At 33.5% G+C, this 26,308-nt stretch overlaps 2 protein-coding genes across 3 annotated transcripts; both read left to right on the plus strand.

The window, feature by feature from the left end:
- Window positions 1-566: 566 nt before the first annotated feature.
- On the plus strand, window positions 567-18,358 carry LOC137830741 (protein virilizer homolog). 2 transcript variants are annotated; one of them, XM_068638249.1, is made up of 28 exons: window positions 567-913; window positions 1,174-1,262; window positions 2,837-2,960; window positions 3,627-4,283; window positions 4,439-4,807; window positions 4,897-5,001; window positions 5,175-5,357; window positions 5,548-5,689; window positions 5,784-5,965; window positions 6,096-6,181; window positions 6,265-6,313; window positions 6,900-6,966; window positions 7,069-7,547; window positions 7,623-7,722; window positions 8,942-9,075; window positions 11,484-11,551; window positions 11,631-11,847; window positions 12,036-12,251; window positions 12,358-12,513; window positions 12,589-12,657; window positions 12,818-13,026; window positions 13,108-13,177; window positions 13,367-13,692; window positions 14,922-15,105; window positions 15,192-16,553; window positions 16,668-17,438; window positions 17,565-17,636; window positions 18,057-18,358. In XM_068638249.1, exons 1-28 carry the CDS (start codon window positions 839-841, stop codon window positions 18,075-18,077), a joined length of 6,582 nt encoding a protein of 2,193 aa, XP_068494350.1. In that variant the 5' UTR covers window positions 567-838; the 3' UTR covers window positions 18,078-18,358. The 2 variants fall into 2 exon arrangements, with proteins under 2 accessions (XP_068494350.1, XP_068494351.1); XM_068638250.1 differs by having other exon boundaries at window positions 12,604-12,657.
- A 4,098-nt stretch (window positions 18,359-22,456) lies between these two features.
- Window positions 22,457-23,939, plus strand: LOC137828509 (dof zinc finger protein DOF3.5-like). The gene has a single exon (XM_068635114.1). The coding sequence runs from the start codon at window positions 23,016-23,018 to the stop codon at window positions 23,844-23,846; it is 831 nt and encodes a 276-aa protein (XP_068491215.1). The 5' UTR covers window positions 22,457-23,015; the 3' UTR covers window positions 23,847-23,939.
- Window positions 23,940-26,308: the final 2,369 nt, after the last annotated feature.

The raw sequence follows: 26,308 nt of genomic DNA on the forward strand, positions 1-26,308 counted from the left end.
CTTGCAAATTACAATGAGAATCCACTTTGTAATGAATTTTACTATTTTCTTCGTAATCCTGATAAGATTTTCTTTTTTGTTAGTTTGTAACTCTTTATTGAAAATCCCAAAAAAACTTCAATGGTTGTCCAAAAATTGATTTATGACACTCACATTTTAAGATCCTGTTATAGGTATTTTTTATTATTAATTGTTTCACCTCAAGTCCGATATAACATTGTTAAGGTTTAATCACCGCGAGATATTGTCCATTTTGGAGTCGAGTTACGATTTTATCCTTAAAAGACGCTTCAGTGAGTTGGAGGAGGAAAAAATATATAAATTATTCTTACCTTAACTTTTGAGCGATGTGAGATTATATTGGTGGTACTGATACATTAATATTTAGTTAAATTTAAAAGAGAAAATAATAAAAAATGTACTACAAGTCAAAAAAACCTTATTATCTTAATCCCCTAAGATATTACAATTGACCATAAGAATCTAATCTTATCAATATTATTATAACACACTTAAGTTCCGAACATATAATTGTATTTATTAATGAAATGGTAATAGGGTTAATCGTTGAGGATTAAGATTTGACGTGCAACGATTTAGGAAAAAGATGAATAGCATTATTTGAAATTGAAGCAATTTGGGAAAAAAAAGAAAAGAAAAGAAAAGTGAGAAGAATCCTTTCCCTCTCTTCTTAAGCACCACTCTCTCGTTTTCAGAGGTCGGCCACGAGCGCGGAACCCATAAAACCAAATCTGCATTCGAAAGAGGAGAGAGGCAGTCACATAAACCCTAGAATCCTAAACTTTCATGTCTCTCTTTTCTTGATCTCAATTCTCACATGGGTCGACCTGAGCCATGCGTTCTCTTCTCCCAAACCTTCGTTCATCCCCATCTCGATGAGTACGTCGACGAGGTAACGTCATTTTCCGCTTCTTACGCGATTCCTTCTTTCCATCGCATTGCTAACTGCCAATTTTCAATCAATTCTTTTCGGTAAGCTTTAAGCGTGCTTGCTGTTCGCTACTTTCTGCACTTCCTCATCGTAGTTATGTGTCATTCGCCACTGTCAAGTTTGGAATGCGTTTTAGTGGGGTCACTGAGTTCGTGTTATTGTTAGGGTTTGATGGGTTTTGTTGGTTGGGTGTAGTGGTAACTGATAGTTCTTTCTTGCAGGTGATTTTCTCAGAGCCTATTGTTATCACTGCGTGTGAGTTTCTGGAACAGAGTGCGTCGTCAGTTGCTCAAGCAGTGTCACTCGTCGGGTATGTTGTTTTTCTGTTGGGTTTTTGAAATGATAGAATGGTGGACTGAATAGTTTGGGAGTTGGGGGGTTTGGTTGTTTCAAATTGTGATGTAGTTTGTGGTTGCTCATTCTTGTTTTAGATGACCACATTGTGTAATGTAAGGTAGAAGAATACTTTATATGCTTGGGAATTGGTTGGAAGAGTTTATAGGAAGTTTATTCTATGTTTAGTTGGTGTCCAACCCTTTTTTTTACGCGTATGATACATTACTTTTTAAAGCTATCTGTACTATCTTTCACATTAATTGTTAAAATTACGTGGGATTGGCTTCTAAGCACATGCTTGTTTGTGCTAATGAAAATGGCTGATGACCTTCTTGGAAGATCTTTTTATTTCGATAGGTCTATGGTGGTGATTGGTGAAAGGATCAAAATAATATTTTTATTTATATTTCTGTAAGCTTCATGGCTAAGCTTATGATATAAGCTCAAAATAATTGCCGAATTTTAAATTGTTCACTGGATACGCTCTGGCTTGGTGTTGCTCATGTTTATTTTGTCATTAGGATTGTTTTCAATTTGTTTTTGGTTGGAAGTTTATACTATGTTTTATAGTGTCCAACTCATTTTCCGGTGTATGATACATGAATTTTTGAAGATATTTGTAGTAGCTTTCACATTAAACGTGAAAATTTAGTGGGATGGGCTTCCAAGCACCTGCTTATTTGTTCCTATGAAAATGGCTCATGACCTTGTTATAAGTTTTTTTTTAATCTTGTTTATTGCAATAGGTCTGATGGTGTCATGGTGATTGGTGAACGAATCAAAATAAGTTTTTTGTAGTTTATTTCTTTAAGCGTCATAGTAAAGTGTATGATATAAGCATGCGTGTTAAGCTGAATATAAGGGGTGAATTAAGTTGTTTTCTGGATGCGCTCTGGTTTGGTGTTGCCCATGTTTAAATCGTCTTTAGGATTATTTTGCATTTATGTTAATGTTATGATATCAGCTTGTCTGTGATAAGGTAAAAATAAGGTGTGAATTAAATTGTTTACTAGATGCACTCGGGCTTTGTGTTGCTCATGTTTCATTTGTCCTTAGGATTATTTTGCATTTATTACTTTTTTTTTTTGAAGTTCATACTATGTTTTTTGTGTCTAACTCATTTTTTTGGGTGTATGTTACATGAATTTTTGAAGCTATTTGCACTAGTTTTCACATTAAATGTGAAAATTATGAGGGATGGTCTTCGAAGCACCTACTTATTTGTTTTTATGAAATTGGCTTATGACCTTGTTATAAGTTTTTTTAATCTTATTGCAATAGGTTTCATGGTGATTGCTGAAAGTTATTAAAAGAAGTTTTTTAGTTTTTTTTTCTGTAAGCTTCATGGTTAAGGTTATGATATTATGCACAGATAAGCTTAAAATAAGTGCTGAATTAAGTTTTTTTCTAGATACACTCTACTACGGTGTTGTTCATGTTTAATTGGTCCTTAGGATTCATTTTTAGTAGATGCATTTTGCATTTATGGTTTTGGATAACTCTTGAAGTTTTTATAATTATTTAGTTCATTGCTGGTGACATTTTCAGGGCGACTTCACCTCCATCATTTGCAATAGAGGTTTTTGTTCATTGTGAGGGAGAGACGAGGTTTAGAAGACTTTGTCAGCCCTTTCTCTATTCACAATCTTCATCAAATGTACTAGAAGTAGAGGTATTTATGAAATTTTAGAGAATATTCTAATCTGGCTGTTATTAAGTGTCTAGTTCCTGGTTACCCAAACTGTTATGAATATGTTTTTGTGCTGCTATTTAGTTTGGATTTGTTCAAAGGTCTATTGATGCTGTTGTATTTTTCTGTTTGATCTACTAATTGTATAGTAGTGTAGTTATTTAGTTTACGGTTTTTCTTACAGATAAGATGTATCTCAAGAAAAGTAGTTTGTATGTCAAACTTATAGTTTCTAAGTTCTTTCCTTTTGATCATAGAATAGTTAAGTAGATCTTAGTGCTTAAAAGATCTTTTGACATGAATTGATGTAATATAATTTGGTTGGTGATTAATACTAGTGAAATGATATTATTGAAATTATGAGTAGGTATGGTTCCTGTTTGCTTATCATGTATGTTTATATAAGAGTAATGTATACTATTAGTTTCTAAAGATGTTTGTGGATGTATTGTCCTTGTTATTTGTCACTTTATTGCCCAAGGTTGTGTTCTGGTAGTTTATTTGAGAAGAATAATGTGTTATGTTTCTAATTTTCCAAGGGAGATTAATAAAATAATTATTTTTAAAAAATGGTTGCAAACAGTCTATGTTATTTTTCTATAGAAAGATTTATACTGTTATTGGTGTTTATTGCTTTCTCTTTCTCAGGCTGTTGTTACTAGTCATTTAGTTGTACGGGGAAGCTATCGCAGTCTGAGTTTGGTTATATATGGCAACACAGCAGAGGATTTGGGTCAGTTTAACATTGATATTGATGACAATGCATTGACTGATCTTGTGGATTCTACTGAGGGGAAGCTTGAGGACCTGCCACCTGCATTACACTCTACTAATTTTACAATTCGTGATTCACGTTCTTCTCTGAGTGTGTTGTCTATTCCAGTTCCTGCAACAAATATTGCTCTTGAAGTCAATCTTTTTCTACAGTTGATGCTAAAGTTTTTGGAGTTTTCAGATCCTGGGGATGCCGGACATAAAATTGTAAATTCTGTGGTGTCTGCAATTTCTTCTTACATTTCCAGTGACATATGTGAATCAATCAGTGGGAGATATCAGATGTGGAAGAGATCTGAGAATTTGGAAGAGTTGCACGGTGCTATTAATGAGGCAAGAAAAGAGCTTCTTGAGGTTTATAAGGTTCTTCATAGAAAATCTAGGAGTGACTCTTCTGAGTGTTCATCAGAGGCCAATTATCTTGAAATGGATGTTGAAATGTTGGATTCCAAAACATTGGTGGATATGTTTAACCAATACTTTAATTTCCAAATACACTCTTCATGTACAGGGGATCACTGCCTTTCTCAGGTAATATATTGTTTTCTTGTCAAATCTTCTACCAGTATCTTCCTATTAGTTGAGAAAGTAAGAATCAAATTGCATTTCCCCCTTCATTGCTTATTTGCTTGTGTTTTCTGTTTGTCTTTCTTCCCTCGCTTATGTAACTGTTTGCTTAACTGCAGAGGGAGCATGCCCTATTAGGATTGAGCATGGCTTATTTGCTATGTTCTGGTAGAGAGAGTGGCTTTCAGTTTGTTAGTAGTGGGGGAATGGAGCAGCTTGCGGTGTTCTTTTCCAAGGATGGGCAAAATTCTACTACTATTATGCTACTGCTTCTTGGTGTTATAGAGCGGGCTACTAGGTATTCAGTTGGATGTGAAGCCTTCTTAGGTTGGTGGCCTCGGGAAGATGAAAGTATTCCCTCTGGTATCAGTGAAGGTTACAGCTATTTGGTGAAGTTGATATTGTCAAAACCACGTCATGATGTTGCTTCTCTTGCAACCTATTTGCTTCATCGATTACGATTTTATGAAATTGCTTCAAGATATGAGGTATTACTTTCAATGATTGTGCTTGATATAAATGTTTCTTTGCATTTCTGAACTCCATCTTTATCTTGTAATAATTTAATTTTTGCCAGTCAGCAGTTCTCTCTGTGCTGGAAAATATCAGTACTGTTGGCAGGGTTACAGATGTCACACTGAATATGCTCAGCTCAGCTGAAATTTTGCTCAGAAAGCTCCTGGTCAGTTTTAATTTGATCGATTATGGCTTTAGTTGTATTAAAAAATAGTAGTATGCAGATTTTTTTTTTATATTTCCCCACTATTTTTTTTTTTTTACTTCTGACTAATTTTTTTGTAATTTTAACTTTAAAAAAAGTTTACTGTTAATGTTTGTTAACAAGTACTAATGCAGAATTTGATAAATTCGCGTGGTCCAATTGAAGATCCTTCTCCCATAGCTCGTGCAAGCAGATCACTGATTACTGGTCAAACAGATGGCTTGTTGTCATATAAAACAACTTCCAGCTTGATAAGCTCTTCAAGTTGTTGCTTTTCAGATTGTGATATTGATTCACATTTATTGGGGCTTTTGAAGGTATACCATTTTGTTAGGAAAAGTTTTTTTTTCTCAGAAATTTTGCCTGCTCTTGTTTGAGATGCATCTTGTTTAACTTAAACATCATGTGTCTGTCTTAAGTGAATTCTGCATTCTTGTCTGTATCTGTATATTAATAAAGGAAGATGGTATTGGAATGTGAGAGCTGGGGACTGTTTTCATTTTGCAGGAGAGAGGTTTTCTTTCATTATCAACTGCATTGTTGTCATCATCTATATTGCGCACTGGGACGGGCCATGTCATGGAACTCTTCATGGATGTCACATCATCAGTTGAGGCTGTTATTCTATCTTTTCTTTTTAGTCGTTCAGGTTGGCTACAAATAACACTCACATTAGTTTCATCAATTATTAGAAAGAAGCAAGTGAGATGTTGAGTAATTTGATTCACTCTCTACTGTTGTAGGCTTGATATTCCTATTGCAGGATCCTGAACTTTCTAGTACATTAATCCTTGCTCTTAGGGGTGGTCATCGAGGCAACAAGGAAAATTGTATTCCTCTTCAATATGCTTCCATTTTGATTTCAAAGGGTTTCTTTTGTAGTCCACTCGAGATAGGAATGATAATTGAGATGCATTTAAAAATGGTTAGTTGTGCAACAAAAATATAATGTCTTCACGCCCACTGTTTTCTTTGTTCCTGCTCTTTTTTTCCAATGAGTTTCAACTTTGTTTCTGGTTTGTATCTAATTGAGATAATTTCTGTGCTTGCCCTAGGCCAATGCCACTGACAGTTTGCTTTCATCGAATCCACAGTCGGAAGAGTTCCTATGGGTTGTCTGGGAACTCTCAACACTTTCACGGTGCCAATTGCCTTATTTGAATTGAATATTAAATATTCTTAACACAGTTTAAGTTCTAAATTAAACCTGTGGATGATTTGTAGATCTGATTGTGGGCGCCGGGCATTATTAGCTTTGGGAAATTTTCCTGAGGTATGTACCTAAATAATTAGCTATAATAATACCGCATCAGGAAGCTTATGCTATATGATTCTTTTTGTATGGTCTGTTGCCTTACTTGGATGGCTGGATTATTGTTATTTTCAGAAGTAATATGCTCATATATGTTAGTTGTGAATGTTTGGTCTGTCTCGCTCCCTTTTTGTATTTTTCCTGGAATTCTCTGACTCTTCGATGTCTGAGGGTGAGTTTGAGTGAACAACTTCAATAAGCACTTAATAAGCTCTTGTCACATTAGAGATTATCTCAAATTTGACTGTAAAACCAATTAAAGAAGTAAGTTAGAAATAACTTGTTTTGATAAACTTTGCCAAGAAGCTTATTTAAATAAGCTAAAAGGGATTATAAGGGTAGAAGCCCACATAATTTCTGTGGAAGCTCTTCCAAATGCCTCCTAAATTCAGTGGTAATGTGCAGTTACAGAAATTAGCTGTAAATGTTACAAAGACAGTTTAGGTTACAGACTGTGGCTGGAGTTTTTATGTGGTATTACACGCTTTAGTACGTAGTATATTGCTTATTTTGTGGCTTATATAGTATGATATTTCCATTTCTGTAGGCTGTTTCCATCTTAATTGAAGCACTAAGTTCCATCAAGGAATCTGAATCTGTTGGGAAAAACAGCGGTACTCAAGTCATTCTATCTCTTTCTTATACACAGACATGGTATTGACATGATTTCTTCTCAAGTGGTCTAAAGTGCTAGTTTTAACTCTATTTGTATTCAGGATCTTCAGCGGTAAATCTTACAATATTTCACTCAGCTGCTGAGATCATTGAAGCCATTGTTACAGATTCCGCATCTTCTTCTTTGGGTTCATGGATTGGACATGCTATGGAACTTCACAGGGCTTTGCATTTCTCATCTCCGGGGTCCAACAGAAAAGATGCTCCCTCACGGTTGTTGGAATGGATCGATGCTGGTGTAGTATACCACAAACATGGGGGAATTGGTCTCATGCGTTATGCTGCTGTATTGGCTTCTGGAGGGGATGCCCAGTTAACATCAACTAGCATCTTAGTTTCAGATCTGACTGATGTTGAAAATGTTGTTGGAGAGTCTTCTAGTGGTTCTGATATTAATGTTATGGAGAATCTTGGAAAATTTATATCTGAAAAGTCTTTTGATGGTGTCACTCTTCGTGATTCTTCTCTGGCACAGTTGACAACGGCATTAAGGATTTTGTCTTTTATTTCTGAGAACCCAGTATGTAATAATCTATTTTGAATAATTCCATTTATAATTATATGTCCTTTCTTATGACAGTTTTAACCAATGCAGACTGTTGCTGCGACTCTCTATAATGAAGGTGCTGTAATAGTTATTTATGCCATTTTGGTGAACTGCAGATTCATGCTTGAGAGGTCCTCGAACAATTATGGTACGTTTATTACAAATTTACAATAGATTGGCTACATTCTCTTCATAATATTTGATATGCATTACATATCAGATTAGTGAGTTAATGTTATGTTATGAACAGTTTTCAAGAAAATAGCTGTTTGAAAGACATGTTATATTATCTTAATTTTTTTCATAATCATAAATTTAATTGTTAATTCTGGTATCTGGTTAGTGTAGGCTACTAAATTTACACAATTAGATTATTCCCACCGTACATTGTTCTCTAATAAAATACTGTATCTCTTGAAACTAAATGCACAATGGCACTTGGATGGAGAAGACATGTTACTGAAATGGCTTTGTTTTTTGTTTATGGTTTCTCCTTCTACAATAGATAGAGAGGCACTTCTCGATTCCTCTAAAGTTATCTCTAATTTCAATGCCCCCTTTAGCCTATGTGTATATCTTATTCTACCTTATTTTTACTTCCTACACTGTACACCGAACTGCTACATGTGTACACCTTATTCTTAATTCCTACTTGTGCATAGCTTCTACACTTTGTTTTGTTGTTGAGACACATGACATGCCCAACATAAATTCTTGTTCTGAATTTCAACCACATCACAAGCAGTAAAATATTCCTCTATGATAAAATAATTCATATATGGCCTCCTTATAAGAAAAAATTCATTGAATGTACAACTAAAGTTAATAGGATAAACACTTGTACGATAAATGGGGTGTACACAACTAAGTCACACGAATCCATGGGCTAAGCTCAAACCAGTCTGTCATAACTGATTATGATTTTGAATTACTAATTACTGCCTTGCAAAGTGGTACTCTCCATTTGTTGTTTTTAAGGTTTTGGTAAAAAGTGGCCGAGTTCTTTGGTGTAATTGATGCAGACACCTGATTGAAGCCAAACACAAATTCAAGTGTTTGTTTAACATGCAAGAATCAATTTCACCATTTAAATGACAGCGATACCATGAAAATCACAGTGTTTATTTACTAGGGACTAAATAGTTGCTGATATTGTTCAAGAGGTCTTGGTCACTTTTGACATGTAGATGGGAATCCTTGCTGTTATTAGTGCCTCATTTTTGTTTTATGTGTTCTAGATTCTTAACCTTGATTTTATTTGTACTTTGCTTATATAACTTGTAATGCAACTTTCCTGTCAAAGAAATTTTCTGCTATCCATTTTCTCTTTAACTTTGCTAAATGTAATGTTCCATATCTTTGAACAGATTACCTTGTAGATGAGGGTACAGAATGCAATACCACTTCAGATTTACTCTTAGAACGGAATCGTGAGCTAAACATAGTTGATCTTTTGGTTCCTTCACTGGTGCTACTTATTACATTATTACAGAAATTACAGGTGTGTCCTTAATAGAATATTGGTGTTTTTCTGTTGTGGTTTTATTAGTTTGGAAATATGGAAACAATCTACATTTGAAATATGAACACATATCCTACTAACCTAAAAATAATTTATAAAATGTTTGTACAGTTTATAGAGGTGGGATTGATTATTACATTTTGATTAGTAATTAATAATTATATCTCAAACCTAAAAAAGTTATACATTCGTAGTTTCATTTAGCTTTTCGTTATGTTTGAGCCAAAAAAGGTCACCCTTGCGTCTGATGGCCCTAACTGAGGCCACTTGATGAAGCATGATATAATGTCTGTCATTGAGCAAAGGTTCTCTGCTCTTTTCTATTCTGGTGATATCACTGCTATGGGGTTTGCTAGATAACTATGGACACCAGTTTATAAAGGAGGATCTATTGGTTCAATTGGTTTGCTTTTTGATTGCGCCTTTAATTGAAGTTTCTGTGAAATTTAATTTGAAGTCCCTATTAGAGAAAGATTGAGTATAACATAACTTTAAAAGCTAGCTGAAGGGAGGAGAATTGCTCAAGTCTTATTTGTTGGAGTATTTTGGTCTTATTCCTAGCTTATGTGGGACATCTTAACTCTCCTCTCATGCCTAGGGCTGGACATATATGTGTGTTCTGATTGGGTTTGGACATATAAGTGCTTAGTTGGAATCAGTTAGTTTGAAAGAGGTAATTAGAGGCTACTTTAGAGTTCTTGGAGAGAGGTTTTGAAGCTTGGATAAGTAATGGAGAGATGATTGGCAAGAAACAAGGAGAGATAGGGCTTCAACTTCAAAACTGACTAATGAGGATGAAGATATTGGAAGATCTACTTGAAGGGTCAACTTCAACATTTAAAGAGGAGAAGAACCTGGTGAATCTTTTGGGTGGAAACAACATTAAAGGTGTTAGAAAAGTTGGAAATGGTGAAAGGAGGAGGAGCAAGAGCAGGATGGTTGAAGTATGATTCAGGAATTGGGAGATTACGCTGTTCTTTTAGAGATAATGTGTATGTTGGATGAATGGGTCAATTGGGTTTAATTATATTTCGAACTCAAAGGAGTGACTGATTGGGAAAGGCTATGACATGGAGGGTATTGATTGGCTAGAAGTTTAGTGCTCTTATGGTTTGTTTTGAAATCTCACATTGACTAGAGATATACAACCTGAACTGATTTTCTAGATGCTATTCCAATGGTGGAGCATTGCTCACATAATCTATCTTGGACTTATTTTTCTGGATGCTCCAATTGGAGGTTCCAGTCCTTGGTGGTGATGCAAAACCTGTATGAAATGGTGTTGGTGTTGAAAGAAACCTTGGTAGAAATCAGGTTATGGCGGCTCAGTGGCCCTTTGTGCGTCCCAAACCCAAACAACTACATCAGAAAATAAACCTAACACACCCTACCTCAGCTTCAAGCACCCCAGCCACAGCCTCCTCTTGTTCACACTCCATGCCGGCGCAGCCTGCTCTGTTTCCAGTGCAGCTGTGCTGCTGTCCTACTACAGCACTATTGCTGTCACATAGCTGCTGTCCTGCTGTCTTCATCCTGCTGCCACATGTAGTACCACTGCAAGTGCTCTTTTATTTTTATTTTTCTTTCTATTTCCTCTTTGTTCAGCACCTCCAAGCATTCCTAAATTCTTGTTTTCTTCTTTTCCACTCAATAATTATTCTCTGAATACCTGCAACATTTGGTCACCAGTTTTCCAGCAACCCAAATGGCAACTTAACAAGGTAGTTCAAGAACATCCAACATATAATTAGAAATTTAGGACATTATCTTATATTTTGTTGTTACTTTAAGTCTAGAACAGGATTTGGTGATGTTTTAATTTGATTTTATTGTTATTTGAACGTCTAGAAATATTATTATTACTTATTTTGTTTTTTTTTTCATTATCTTTAGCATTATAATTATATTTCTGCATTTTTTAATTATCTATATATGCATGTATTTTTTTTGTCCACGATGCTTCTGCCGTAACCAGTTGTGACATCCAATATTTTTTCATAAAGGATTTTGGGATCACAGATATTTTCTGTTATCGATATCAATAACACTGAAGAATTTACATGTTAACATCTTATGGTTTTTAACTTATGAGCTCGTATGATTATTGAGGAGTGTCCATAGGACTTCAGTGGTATATTATTTGTGTTATCTTTTTTGCCTCGGTTCCTTTTCTGGCTATTCCTTTTAATCTTGTGTGGATGTGATGATTTGGTTGGAGAACATTATATCTAATTTATTACTGTTATTATATTATTATATGTTATCTCTTTTTACCCTTCTCTGACTTTAAATTTCTTTTTTGTAAAAAAACTTAAAAAACTGGCATTCTTCTAGTACCTTGTGCAACATAAGTTAAATAAACTAAGGTTGTTTTGGTTGCATTTTAGGAAGCAAAGGAGCAACACCGAAATACAAAATTAATGAATGCTCTTTTACGATTGCACAGGGAAATAAGGTATCTCTTAGTTTCTTTTTCTTTCCATCTTGTTAGAGAATCTTTCTTCTTTACACTGATCAAATCCTGGTAATTGCAGCCCTAAGCTAGCTGCATGTGCAGCGGACTTGTCATCTCGATATCCTGATTATGCTATTGGTTATGGAGCTGTCTGTCATCTTATTGCATCAGCACTTGCTTTCTGGCCAGTGCATGGATGGAGTCCAGGTCTTTTTAACACCCTTCTGGCCAGTGTTCAGAGTTCTTCACTGTTGACTCTAGGTCCAAAAGAAACTTGCAGTTTACTCTATCTTTTGGTATGTCCATTCCATTTGAAGTTTTACTGTGCAAAGTTGTGTTGTTGATGTTATTTCTTTAAATACTATATATTGCTTGGTGCTCTTCCATTCTTAAATTTATGTTTTTATTTATGGGCTGTGTAAATTAATTTAGTGGAGTGTTTGCATGATTAACTCCTCTGGTCTTACTTGTTTTCTATTTCAAGAGTGATTTATTTCCTGAAGAAGATATATGGCTTTGGACTAGCGGAATGCCCTTGTTAACAACACGAAGAATGTTGGGTATTGGAACCATATTGGGGCCTCAGAAGGAGAGACATGTCAACTGGTATTTGGAATCTGGACACCTTGAGAAACTGCTTGGCCAGCTGGTGCCACATCTTGACAAAATTGCTGAGATTATACAAAATTATGCAATTTCTGTATGTAATTTCTTCCTCAATAATGAACTTCCAAATTTCTAATACGGAGTACACATTATTGGTAGAGCTTGCGTGAATGTCTTTTTTTCCTCTGATTTTTCGGCAGGCATTAGGGGTCGTTCAAGATCTTCTGCGGGTTTTTGTTATTCGAATCTCCTGCCAAAATCCTAAGTATGCATCCATACTTATAAAACCGGTGTTGTCCTCAATTGTTCATCTTGCTTCAGAATCATCATTTCCTTCAGATACAGATGCATACAAGGTAAGATTCATGTCTGCCCCTAAAATTTGTATCTTGTATTTCTTCCTTTCTAGTTTGACATTTTGAGGAATTTAGTTTCTTTATTTTCAGATTTTGAGGCTTCTTGATTTTCTTGTAAGCCTGTTGGAGCATCCACTTGGAAAGGTGATTTTCAATACTGTCTGTATATACTTGTGGATCTATTTAGATTTTTCCTTTGTTATTGTCTCTCGCTTTTGATATGATTATAATTACCAATGTAGTTTTATTAATTATTATTGATAGCAGTAATTTACATAAAACTGGTACACTTTCTCTCTGTCAGGTCCTATTGTTGAGGGAGGGCACTCTTCAGATCCTAACTAAACTGCTGGATAGATGTTTTGTTATTACTGATGATGGAAAGCAGACTCCTGATAGAAGTTCTGCAACATGCAGCTTTAATATTTATAGTTGGTGTCTCCCAATATTCAAGTTTATCATGCTCCTTTTTCATTCTGAAACTTCTCATCATTACCCCCGAAGACATGACTTGTGAGCAGTTTACATTCTAGTAAATATTATGTTTTATTCAAGTTTTACAGCTAAGTGATGACCTTTCTGGTGTTCTGGCAGTAAAAATTTTGAAAAATTGAGTGATGAAGATTCTGCCCTGATTTTACAATATATTTTGAAGAGTTGTCAGGTGACTCTCAATACTGTTTGTATATACTTGTAGATCTATTTAGATTTTTTGTTGATAATGATTTGCCTTTACTTGTCCTTGGGCAAAGGGGTGCCAATATCAATTGTCTTACAAGTCACTTTGTAGCTGTAAATTGTAGTGTCTTTTTGTTGCTCTCCTAATGTTAACAAAGAATTCTGTTGTTTCAAGGTCCTGCCTGTTGGAAAGGAGTTACTGGCTTGCCTTACAGCTTTCAAAGATTTAGCATCTTGTGATGAAGGCCAAATGGCATTTGGAGCTACTCATTTGGGTATCAACTCTCATGCTTACGAACTTGATCCTCGGAAAGGTGATAGGAATGTAAATTATAGTGTCTCTAGTGTAGCTGAATGGAGGAAATGCCCCCCTTTACTCAGCTGTTGGATGAAGTTGTTGAAATCTATTGACGATACAAAGGAGGGTTTGTCAACTTGTGCAATTGAGGCTGTCTATGCGTTATCTGTTGGGTCCATACAGTTTTGCATGAATGGGGATAGGTAAGTTTTCTTATTTATATCTGGATTACTGCTTCTGGTTAACTTGCACATGTGCTTATGATAACATGATTAACTTGCACATGTGCTTATTATTATCATTGTTCATTAGCATAATTTTGTGTATTTTTATTATTATTCATGTAACTGGAAAAGCGCATGTTATGAAACAATTCCTTTATCCAAGTATATGTATAAATATAAATGTGATTATTTTAATTTAATATGTAATTAAATGTGCTGTTATACTTATTAACTTTTTATTTCACTCTTTAGATAAAATATTCTAATATATCCAAGGAAGAAAAATTATGACAAACAGTAATTTGTCATGATTTTGAATCATGACATTATCCAACATGACTCAGTTAAATTATAAAAAACATTTTTTGACCAATCATCCCTTTGGTACCTATTAGGCACTGTCTCACATACTTTTCAGCTTCTTGATCAAAATATGTTGGATTGGACCCACTTCTCATCAGTGTCGGCCAAGCCCCCGGGTTCACCAGCCCTGCTTGCTTTTTTTTGGTCACGCTCCTTTTTTTTTCAGTTTTCATGCCCTTTGATCCACAATTTTCTGCTCTCGTTCTTTTCTTGCTTTTAGTTGTTGTGTTTGTCTGTTTGTTGATCCTTTTGTGTATAATAAATTATTTAAAATCCATTTCAAAACTTAGTAAAGTGGTCATTTAATGTTTTCAGGGATTGGTACTATGTACCATTATTTGGGATTGATAACGATGTATAGATCCTAAAGAATAGTGAGAGATATTACTTCAACTATACATTATTTGGTCAGGGTCATGCTTTTGAAAAATACAACAAATTACTGTACATTTACCACATTAGTTCTCAATACGGTCAATTTCAGATCTCCGAATACTCAAAATACAATTGTTAGGACTTGAATACTTATCTAGACTATGGCACCATGACATTCTTGGTTGTGTCAATATTGTTTCATTTTTATTGCAAAAATTATTTGTTCTTAAGGAGAAACAACAATTTAAAATTTCAACCTATATTATCTATATATGTGAAGAAGTGGCAACAAACAGATTAAATATTACATCAAATAGATATCTGAAATCTTGATTTTATATGTTGATATCCCAAGTTTCTTAGAGCATTGAAAAGGAGGGTTTGATGTATATGAAAATTTTTGCTTACTTTGTCTTGCTGTTATTTTTTATCCTATGGCAGTATAATTTACAGTTTCTTTTGTTGGTTAGTTTGAATTCCGACAGAGTGGTTGCGTTGAAGTACCTCTTTGGGATTTCGGATGATATGACAAGATCAGTTGGCTTTCCCGAGGAAAATATAAATTACATACTAGAATTTAGTGCTCTATTAAGTTCCAAAGCTGCTATGGATGACTGTTTGGTTACCTCTTTCTCACAAATCCCATTATATCAGGTTTATACCCATTTGAATGTAGCCTCTTCTTTAGTAGTTTTTACCTGTATTAGTCTGTAACACTTGCTGCTCATTTTTTATTTAAGGTTTCCGAGTCCGTTAAGTCATTGTCATTAATATTGGAAAGACCTGCTGGTTCCATGAAGTTGGAGGATGCTGTTTTACCTCAATATGATGTTCTAGGTTTTTCAAATAGGCATCAGTTGCTTGAAAACAGTGTTGAAAAGATTGATGATCATCTTTATGTTGGAGGACTTGGGGACAAATTTCTTTGGGAATGTCCTGAAATATTACCGGATAGATTAACGCAGACAAATCTTGCTGCCAAGAGGAAGCTTCCATCAATGGATGGTCCTGTTAGGCGAGCCAGAGGAGAAAGTTTTCAGGGTGATATCTCTTCTCAAAATGCTTTTTCACGGGGTCCAGCACAGTCTGCTGTTTCTTCTGGTACTACACGTAGGGATGCTTTCCGACATCGCAAACCAAATACCAGCAGACCACCATCTATGCATGTGGACGATTATGTTGCAAGAGAGAGAATTGTTGAAGGGGTTACTAATGTAATATCAGTTCCCCGAGCAGGATCTACTGGTGGGAGACCTCCATCAATTCATGTAGATGAATTTATGGCAAGACAGAGGGAACGGCAGAACCCTTCAGCAACAGTTGTGGGAGAGGCTGTGGGACACCTTAAAAATGCTTCTCCTGTGAAACCGGCAGATATGGAGAAGTTAAACAAATCTAAGCAATTGAAAACAGATCTTGATGATGATCTTCAAGGAATTGATATAGTTTTTGATGGAGAGGAGTCTGACCCTGATGACAAGTTGCTATTCCCTCAGCTGGATGATAACATACAGCAGCCAGCCCCAGTTATTGTTGAGCAAAGTTCTCCTCATTCAATTGTTGAAGAGACAGGAAGTGATGTTGTTGATAGTGGTCAATTTTCACAGATGGGTACTCCGTTACGATCTAACGTCGATGAAAATGCGCAAAGTGAATTTTCTTCAAAGATATCTGGTTCACGTCCTGATATGTCATTAACTCGCGAATCAAGTGTCTCTTCAGACAGGAAGTATGTTGAGCAGGCTGATGACTTGAAAAATGTTCAAGTTAAGCCTTCTGGTAGATATGATTCTGCAGCGTCAAATACTTCATTTCCTATGTCTCTTTACAATAATCCATCCTCGTCTATGCAATTACCAGCTGATTCAAGGATGGTTTCCCAAAATTACTTGTTAAAGAACAGTCCTCAACACGGTGGTATTGCTACTGGTTCTCAAGGACTGTACGACCAAAGGTTTTTGCCCAACCAACCTCCTTTACCACCCATGCCACCTCCACCGACAGTCTCACCTATAATATCTCACGCCACCGATTCTGTTCCTAGTCAGTCAACTTCATTTGTTAATCCTCAAGCAGGCACACAGCGTCCAGTGGCATTCCAAGTGAGAAACTTTTCCTCCTTTTTTGGTTACTGCTACATTCATGTGAATCTTTTTCGCTTGCCTGCATTTCTATCCTGGATAAGCGCCAACCACATTTATAATTTTTCCGTGCAGGTTCAATTGGACTATCCATCTCCATTCAACAATGGTACAACGGCAACAGCATTAGCATCTTCTATTCCGATGCAAGATTCAAAATACTCCAGGACATCTGTGTCTTCCCCTGGTGGACCTAACAGAGTTGCTCCTCCCCTTCCTCCGACACCACCTCCTTTCGTATCTAGTCAATATAATTTATCATCTGTTAAAAGTTCTGGCTCCCAACCTTCTATATATAATCAGACAAGTATGGGGACCACCGAACTTTCCCACTCCTCCATTGCATCTTCAGGAGCCAGATTGTCATCATACCCTAACCCCCCGATGGGGTTTAGTAGGCCTGCTTCCATGCCATTGTCTATGTTTGGAAATGCACCCAATCAGCAACAGACTGAGAATCAGCCAAACATCTTACAAAATATCTCGGTTCCTCCAGCTTCCTTTCAGTCAATGCACTCAGTTACTCAGTTGCAGCCCTTGCAGCCACCCCAGCTTACACGTCCACCACAACCACCTCAGCTTAGGCCACCTGTTCAAGCTTTACAGCAGTTGGAGCAAGGGATGGCTGTGCAAAGCAATGCTCAAGTGCATCAAATAAATATGCTGCAACAGTCTCAAGTTCCTTCAATGCAGACATATTACCAAACCCAGCAGCAACAGTTTTCACATGAGCAGCTGCAGCCGCATGTTGAATACACTCAACAGCCAGCGGATGGTCAATCACAGCAGCAACCAGATGCAGGATTGTCGTTACACGAGTATTTTAAGTCTCCAGAGGCAATTCAGGTATCTTTCAATTGTAATCGCATTAATGGGAGGATAGATACCATGCTTATTTTCTGTTTTAACTAAATGTACAATTTGATTTAGCACTGATTTAAATCTTATCATTTTACTCTTCTGGCATGACAGTCTTTATTGAGAGATCGGGACAAACTTTGCCAACTTTTGGAGCAGCATCCAAAATTAATGCAGATGCTTCAGGTTGTTCTTTTTAGGATTTATTTATTTCACAGATCTTGTGGTTGCTTACTAACAGAGAGTGGGGTCACACTAATGGTTTTCTTTTATGCCTATTGATTATCTTAGAAAATGAGTTTAACTTAAACTCAACCTTACAAATTTGGTTATTAAAGTGGGGACTGTTTTCACTCATATACTTTATTGTTTATACTATCTCTAGTCAGTGTGGGACTTGGGGTTTTTCCTACACACCCTTTCACTCCAACATTTTTGGGTTTGGAATGTGTATATCATCTTATTATAAATTAGGTCTATTTTCCACAGGTTTATTCTAAGTGTAGTTGTGCGTATGTGGTAGGTTAAGGTCTGATAGTTATGTATACCTATTTCACTTCCCAACATATTCTTTTGTATTTAAAATGGTTTCTTGGTTTGATGCAGGAAAGATTGGGCCAACTGTAGCCGCATTGATGACTAAGTAGAACTGTAAAAGCATGACTTACCAAATGCCTGTAAATGTACATTCGTTATCCAAATGACAAGTTGCGCTGATGCTTATGCCTCGGGCACTGAAATTTTGTTAATATGTACTTTTATTTTATGGATTTGTTTTTAATTCATTTAAATGAGCACATTATCAATTCCCATTATAATGGTTGGAATGTGGCTCATGGTGAGCTAAGAAGATGCTTACATTCATGTATTATCATGCCATATGTTGTATCAAATGTACAGTTCATTTCTCTTTGGTGCTAGGTTAGTAAATAACATTATCACCAACATCTACTATTCATTAGCATCACGCTATTAAATTAACGTTATATCGCTCTCTCTCTCTTCAGCCCTTCTTTATTTATACTCTTACAGAGGGAAGAGTAGCAATAAAAAACATTGACTCCTCACATTTTTATCTAATTCATCATCCTACTTCTCTGTTTACAAAACTTCTCACCAATATCAATGAATCTGATATTACTCGTAAATTATTTTACTTGTTAAATTATTTTAGGAAAGACACCATATATGTTTGAAACAAGAAATCATAACAACACCTTTAATCTAAAACCTTTAACATAATAGATTTGTAAGTTTTTTTCATATATATTATTTTAACTACTAAAATATTTAATACTAGAATATCTAAAAAACAATAACTATTTAACTGATTTTTAACAACTATTCAACTATACGAAAGCAAAGGCAAAATTAACATCAAATTGGCATATGGACCATCCATGAGGAGCAGCTACAACAATGACCAATCAAATAGTCTCATGTGAGCTATAATATGGGAGAATTAGACTAAAATTAAAAAAAATAAAATTGATAGAGGTAGATTATACTTATTTATAAAAAACTCTAAAAGAATAGACTAGATATAAATCTATTATATCAATGAGTTTATGAATGAATAAATTTTAAGTTAGTCAGTTTATTTGTATATGTATTTCCTTCTAAAAAATATGAGTATTATATCTTATTTTTTCATAGTAATTAAAAGTGTTTTCCAAAGAGCATTTAACTTTTTACAATCTCATTTAAGTTGATGGTATTTGAAATTCTACATGAATACTTTTTAAAATTTTCCGTTTTATCTAAAATCCTTAACATTATATTAATTTATATGTTTGGTATTACTCGACTCAAATTTACATAAACACATTTTTTGTCTGGCTTGAGAATGAATTAATCTTCCAATCCTAACGATGGAAGTAATAAAAAAAATCATCATTTTATTTTTCTTCTTCTTCAAATCCTCATATAATTATTGATATATAGTTTTTCCCCTTAAAAATATTAATAAAGGTTTGATTCAATCGTTTTTGGGTATTGAAATAAACTTTATTGGGAGAGTTTGGCTATTTATTTCTTTTGAAAGGATAAGATTCTAGCTGTTGGTGTCAACGTGTATTTTCTTTTATCAAACATATTTTATGGTATTAAAATATCATTTTCTAAATTTTAAACATATTTGAGAATTTCACATTCTTACGTGGAAAATGCTTCTAGGAAGCTGTTGTTCCACTGTCTGGCTAAACATTTATCGTCGTACATTTTATACGTGAGAGAAGATTTAGAAATATAAAAAAAACAAGTAAATAATTTAATATTTTCTTTTATAAAAATAGTATTTTGGGAAAATTGATGAAAATCTTAGAGTTCCATGATCCGAGAAGCCCATGATCCAAGAAAAAAGAGTCAACGATGAATTCATTACAATCTTGAAAGAGACATTCTTTCTTACTTAGCTCCCATGTGCCTCTTTCTTGTATACAAAACATAATTTATATATTACAAAAAACATAAGTACCATCTCTATTTTTGGGTTATGAAAAAAAAAAAAAAGTAGGTCCAAGTTTAATTCTTAACTTACCTTTTATACTTATTTTGAAATAAAATTACAAAATTCTACAAGTCCCTTAACTTTAACTATGTCTCACTTAACCTCAAAAGTATATTCATATTAATGATATTTATAATACTATGATTATATATTTTTTATTTATTTTTAAGTGCAAGAAAATTAAATTGTATAAATTATTTGAAAATAATTGGAATGAACACTTTTGTTATTATTTTAACTATAATTTTTTTTTCTTAAAATTCTTTTTTAAATCATTTGTTCTTATATTTTTTTTTTTATATTTCTTATGACTATCATCAAGGTTTATTAAACAAAATTGTTTTTGACCTACCCTTACAATATTTATCTTTCAATTCTACAACTTTAGGTTATCATTTATAGTCATACTAATATGTAAATTGTATATTTCTATATCAAATAACCTTTGGTCATGAATTGAATTTTACAAAATAAAAAATCTATGTTTTAGAGTAAGTTTGTAGAACATATAAGTTAACTATTTTTTCAAAATTTGTTTCTTTAGTATGACATGCTAGATACATTTATACACACATTTGCAACATAAATTCCATACTTTAACAATAATTTCACACTAACAAAAACAAGTGATTAGTTGTTCTCTCTATTAACCCACACATCAAACACCTTGCATTACCCAATTATTTTCATCTATTTGTAAGTTTCTTTAGGTTTCAATTCTTTGTATGGTTAGCCTCCATATAAAGTGAATAACTTTTGAAATAACTTTTACACTTCACGAACACATGAAGAAATTAGATTTCTTCCCCATTATATACTCCTACAGAAAAAAAGACTGAATTGATAAAAAAATTATCTGAAACCTTTCATTTTTATAACCATCTATCATCTCCATATTGTTTTGGTAGAATTAGAGTTTATCTCATCCATAAGTAACTCAACATGTGCTACTTCCAATGTCTAGCTAAGGTTGTTAGCCTTTCAAGGAACATAAAAATAGGAACCTCTTTCTATATAATACTTGTTACAACTAAATAAACTCTTTTTCTATATAATACTTGTTACAATGATATTTATAATACTATGATATTCAATGTCATTTTTAAATCAGAACATCTAAGTTTTTTTTTTATAAATTTTACAATATAGAGTACAACCTAGGTCTGTTTTCAAATGATACATATATATTGTTTTCAATCTTTAATATTTTTTTTATACAAATTAAACTGAAAGGGTTTTTAGAATGAAATATAATTAAATAATGAAAAACACAATAAAGATTGAAAAATGAAATGCCAGAAAATGAAATGTAATTCATAAAGATTCATACAATTTCTCTTATCATATTGATATAAAGATTTAGATTCAAGTTTGGACAATGAATTGGTTCAATTAATTAATTTAATCAAATAAATATCATTGATCGAAATATGAATACAATCAAAATATCATCCAATCTAATTTGTACTAATTAAATCAATATCTCCTCATCCTACAATCTTTTCATAGTTGTTAAAGAAACAAAGGAAAAAAAATTCAAAAAAATTAATAATTAACACTCACAAATTAACGTGTGAAAAAACTCTATAAATTAAATTGCCCTCACAATTAAATAACTAATACTATAATGGTTAAATCTAAACTCTTATGCTTTACATTTTTAAAAATTGTCAATCACATTTTCTTCTTCGAGGTGTGAACATTTCATTTTATGAGTAATAAGTACACCTTACAGCTACCGTATATGTATGAGAGGTATTGGTAAAGGTAGATTTATGTCTAAATACTTATCAAAATTATTTTTTTTTCCTACATAAATGTATATGCAACTTGGATAAACAATTGAAGTAGTTGCATATCGCCAACTTTTCCTTAGCTAGCTAGATCATCCCCCAAATGATAATAATAGTTTTTTCATCAAAATTAGAAATACAATTTGTTCTTTTGGTATCTCTAATCAAACCTATATTTTTAGTCTTACCTGTAACAAGTTTCTTCATTAATATTAGAGGCTGAGAGAAAGACAAAATAATGTTTGGAATTGTGAAGAGTATAATTCATCAGCAAACTTTCTTATATTCCATCCATAGAAAATATTTGGCATCTAAACATCAGTACTGAAAAAATTCAGAGCCTTAATTCCTAAAATCATGCATCATAGTTTGAGTCATTTGTGTTGAAAATTCTTCATTTTACAAAAGTGGAATTGGTGTGAAATTGTGTGAGTTTCCACTTTCTACCCTTTTGTGGAAATGTGGTTCTCATATCTAGGTTTTGTCTGCTGTTGAAAGAAACCTGAAATGGTGCTACCGATGCCTTTGCTTCCCCACTCACCCTCATCACCACCACTCCCATCACGCCACGTGTCCTCAACACCGACACTTTCTATTAGCCTACGGGGTTGTGGTACACCACCAACATGCATCCTCATGTGCATGCATGGTTGCATACACATTCCCAACCAAGATCATCATATCCATCATCTCATGTGCATCAAACAAACTTCACCCCAACTCTCAATGTGCTTTGGAACCTCAAGCCTCACTTCTACCTCATATAACCCCTCTTTGCACCAAATTAGCATTACTACCTTCTCTTCAAATTTCCCTCTCTCACTCTCACTCTCACTCACACGCAGAGTGTCTATGTGTACATGTTTTTATGAAACAAATGCAAGTAAGGTTTTGAAAAAAGTCTGCAATTATAAGTTTTTTTTATGTGTCTGCGACCATAGAACAACTTTAGCAGTAATATCAAGATTTTTGTTGTTTGTTTTCGATTAACTGAGTTTCTTGTAAGGTTTCTACTTCTGGTTGGATTGTTTGTTTTTCTTGTAGTATAGTAAGGTTTAGGAAAACTGGAAGGAGTGTTGGATCATCTTTAAAGTGTTTTATATGTATTATTTTTTTTCTTGCTGATAAAACAAATCAAGGTTTTTTTTGTTGTGTTTGTGACCTTAACACAAACACAATTGTGATCTACATTTACACGCAATTTCAAGGAATTAACTGTGACCCAATTTAAAGCTTAATGCAGGTGTATGTATAGGTTTTGTGATGATGGAGAGTGGATGGAAGGCTGAGGTTGAGATATCACCAAATTGTCCTAGGTGTGGTTCTTCCAACACCAAGTTCTGCTACTACAATAACTACAGCTTAACTCAACCAAGGTACTTTTGCAAAGGGTGCAGAAGGTACTGGACCAAAGGAGGCTCTCTCCGCAATGTCCCTGTTGGTGGTGGCTGCAGGAAAAACAGAAGGGGTAACAAAACCTTGTTGAGACAATCCATTGATGGTTTCACTTTCAAAAGTTCATCATCACCTTGTGGCAATGCCACAGATCATGATAATAAGCCTGTTGGGCATTCTTATGATCCTAGAATAAGGACTTCTGCAGCTTCTAGCTCCTCCCCAGTGGTGAGTGATGCACCAAATATTGATCTTGCACTAGTGTATGCAAGTTTCCTCAACCAAAAGCCCTGTTCTGAATCTGGGATTGAGAGCAATAATCCAGATCAAGTTCAAACAGCTTTTGATCCTTCTCTAGAGAATAATTCAAGGCTATTGAACACAGATGTTTCTGGTCCAAGTACTTTGCCTGAAGAAATTGGTGTTACTGGGTGCTTGGATCTTCCTGAACAACCATCCACACATTCTAATAATAGCCAAATGTGCTATGGTGAGTTGAACACTATGCAGAGTATTCAAAAAGATGGAATTGAGCAGTGTAGTAGTGATGGTGGTGGTATGAACTTTGAGCTGCCACCATTACCGGGTGAAGTGGAAGCCTCACATGAGCATCATATGATGTGGTCAAATTCTGAGATGATGATAAATCATGATGCAGACTTGTTAATAGGTAATTGGAGCCCCTTTGATTTGCCTTGAGATATGCTTGGTTTTTCTAAGAAAAATTATTCTGTTCATTTTGCATTTCTTGCTTGTTATGTTTAGATGAATTGTTACTACTAAATAATAAATTTGTAAATGTAAACACAAATTAAGTCTCTTTTTTAGTTTTTTAGTCTTTAGTAACACTATACATACTAAATTTATATACTGATAAACTCTCTTTTCTCTTTGACGATCACATCAAATGTTACACCATGGTGTCATAGTTGGTAGAAGACTCAAGAACATTCCCAGCTCTAATCCTTATGATTATTCAAATTTTTTGTTTTGAATTTCAAATTTTGATGTATAAATATCATGGAATCACTACTTGGTTGTCGATCTTTACTAGAAAACATGGTTTGAATTGAATCACCAACTTTGACTGTATAAGAGTCAGCACTAGGGCATATATTACTTATTAATGCAGTTCACAATTAACTCCAAATCAATGGAATAAGTGATTGACGTGACATGTTGATGATGAGCTTTTTTTATTGTTTGGCTTTTGAAAGAAAAAACATGCTTAGTTAAAAATACAAGTTTTGTTTAAAATTATATTTTTAATTTTGTAAGTAAGATGATTAGAAATTTGTATAAAAGTTTCGACATGATTTATGAAATATTTTTTTTAATTAATTAATTCTTTACTTGATAAAAAAAATATTAAACATGAACCACTCATTCCTTATAATTTGGTCAGAAAATTATGTTCATAAATACTTTTTCTTCCATTTATGTGTGTGTATAATTTGACTTTCCACATGAAGATAAATGGCGAATTGGAGATTTATGTGGTGAGATAAGATGGTTCATTGGGAAATTCATGAAGCACACACTTAACCACTATGTTTTGTCTTTTATTTTTGTTAGAGAAGAAATATTCAAAGTTTGAATATTTCCAAAATAGGGTCTCAAACTGTGTGCAAATCACATGATCCCAGAAAAGCCCATGATCCAATAAAGTGGACCCCACAGTCGACATCGATGACATAAAAATAATGTATTAATTTATTTACACGATTCATAAAATCCCTTCTTCCATGGATTTACGTATTAATTTACATAAAATGATTTTATACGAACATTTTTTATTTCCAAAAAGTAATTTATATTAAAAGTATGAATATTCATTTTACATGATGTTGGATAAATTTATGGTGAGAATCATTGATTTGGAATATGTTGTTATATTAATCTGCATTATTTTGTTTATAGTCATTCTATTGTTTAGTTTTTTTAGACAAAGAATTAACTAAATAAACATAAAGTATTTAAGAAGTGTTTAAACTCTTATATCAAGATCTCCAACTTATACCTACAAAATCAAATGATAAGCTATTTGTATACATATTATAATGTATCCTACCATTATTAAAACAGCAGCACCAAAAAAACTGATAGGTTATTTGTTTACATACAATTTAAGAAATACAATACAAAACCCCACCTTATATAAAAAAAAAAAAAAATTGAAATTACACACCCCTATTTCAAACATCTAAAAAAAACAACCTGTTATGTTTTAAGGGTAAAATTCAAAAAAAATCAAGACAACATATTAAATCTACACAAGACATAAGCAAAAGGGAAAATACAAATGTAACATTCAAAAAATAAACTATCACTAGAAATAATGAGTTTATTAAGGGACTCTTTAAAAAAAAATTCACAAGCACATACTCACACAAACATAGAAGAACCCCTTCACATATTATCTTTTTCATCTTGCACTCTCACCAACAATAAGTCGTCGCCTCTCCTTAAGTCTATTTTAGATAACAAAAGGACGTCTCTTCAAACCTACAAAACAACTGTTTTTTTTCATAAAACAAATGATTAACTATTCAAAACCAATAAAATTGAACGACTACTTCCTAACATATTTCATATTTCTTAACATGTTCCTTATTATATGCATTCTCCTATAAAAAAAAATTATCAAATGTTGATATAATAAGACAAATAACTAACTTGCATAGTATTGAGAAGATCCACTACAAAAAGAAGTTTGGAAACAAACATGAATTGTAACATTAAAAGAAAGCGATGGCCAAAAATAAAAGGAGACAAAGATCAACATTAATAACCATTACCTATGAATTACTCTGTAATGATCATTACACATGAATTATTTCATAGATATAATACATGCAATCATTACATATAGATTATTTCATACGTCATACACTTAATTATTACATACAAATGATTTTATGTGCAATTTTTTATAAATTATTATTGTTATTATTAATAATAATATTATTATTATTATTAATATTAACATTATTACTATTATCAATAGTAATATTATTATTTATTATTATTAATATTTATATTCATATTAATATTAATATTATTTGTTATTATTAACAATATTAGTAATAATAGTGTTATATTATTATTAATATTATTGTTATTAATAATAATAATAGTGTTAAGAATAATAAAAATATATA

Source organism: Phaseolus vulgaris, chromosome 7, assembly GCF_000499845.2.
Source record: "Phaseolus vulgaris cultivar G19833 chromosome 7, P. vulgaris v2.0, whole genome shotgun sequence".
NCBI lineage: Eukaryota > Viridiplantae > Streptophyta > Magnoliopsida > Fabales > Fabaceae > Phaseolus > Phaseolus vulgaris.

Bases quoted from the DNA above. Each gene is read 5' to 3' on its own strand.
- LOC137830741 (XM_068638249.1), top strand. From the start codon at position 839: ATGGGTCGACCTGAGCCATGCGTTCTCTTCTCCCAAACCTTCGTTCAT. The intron at 7,723-8,941 runs GTACGTTTATTA...ATCTTTGAACAG, and splicing joins GAGGTCCTCGAACAATTATG to ATTACCTTGTAGATGAGGGT. The intron at 15,106-15,191 runs GTTTATACCCAT...TTTTTATTTAAG, and splicing joins CACAAATCCCATTATATCAG to GTTTCCGAGTCCGTTAAGTC.
- LOC137828509 (XM_068635114.1), top strand. From the start codon at position 23,016: ATGATGGAGAGTGGATGGAAGGCTGAGGTTGAGATATCACCAAATTGT.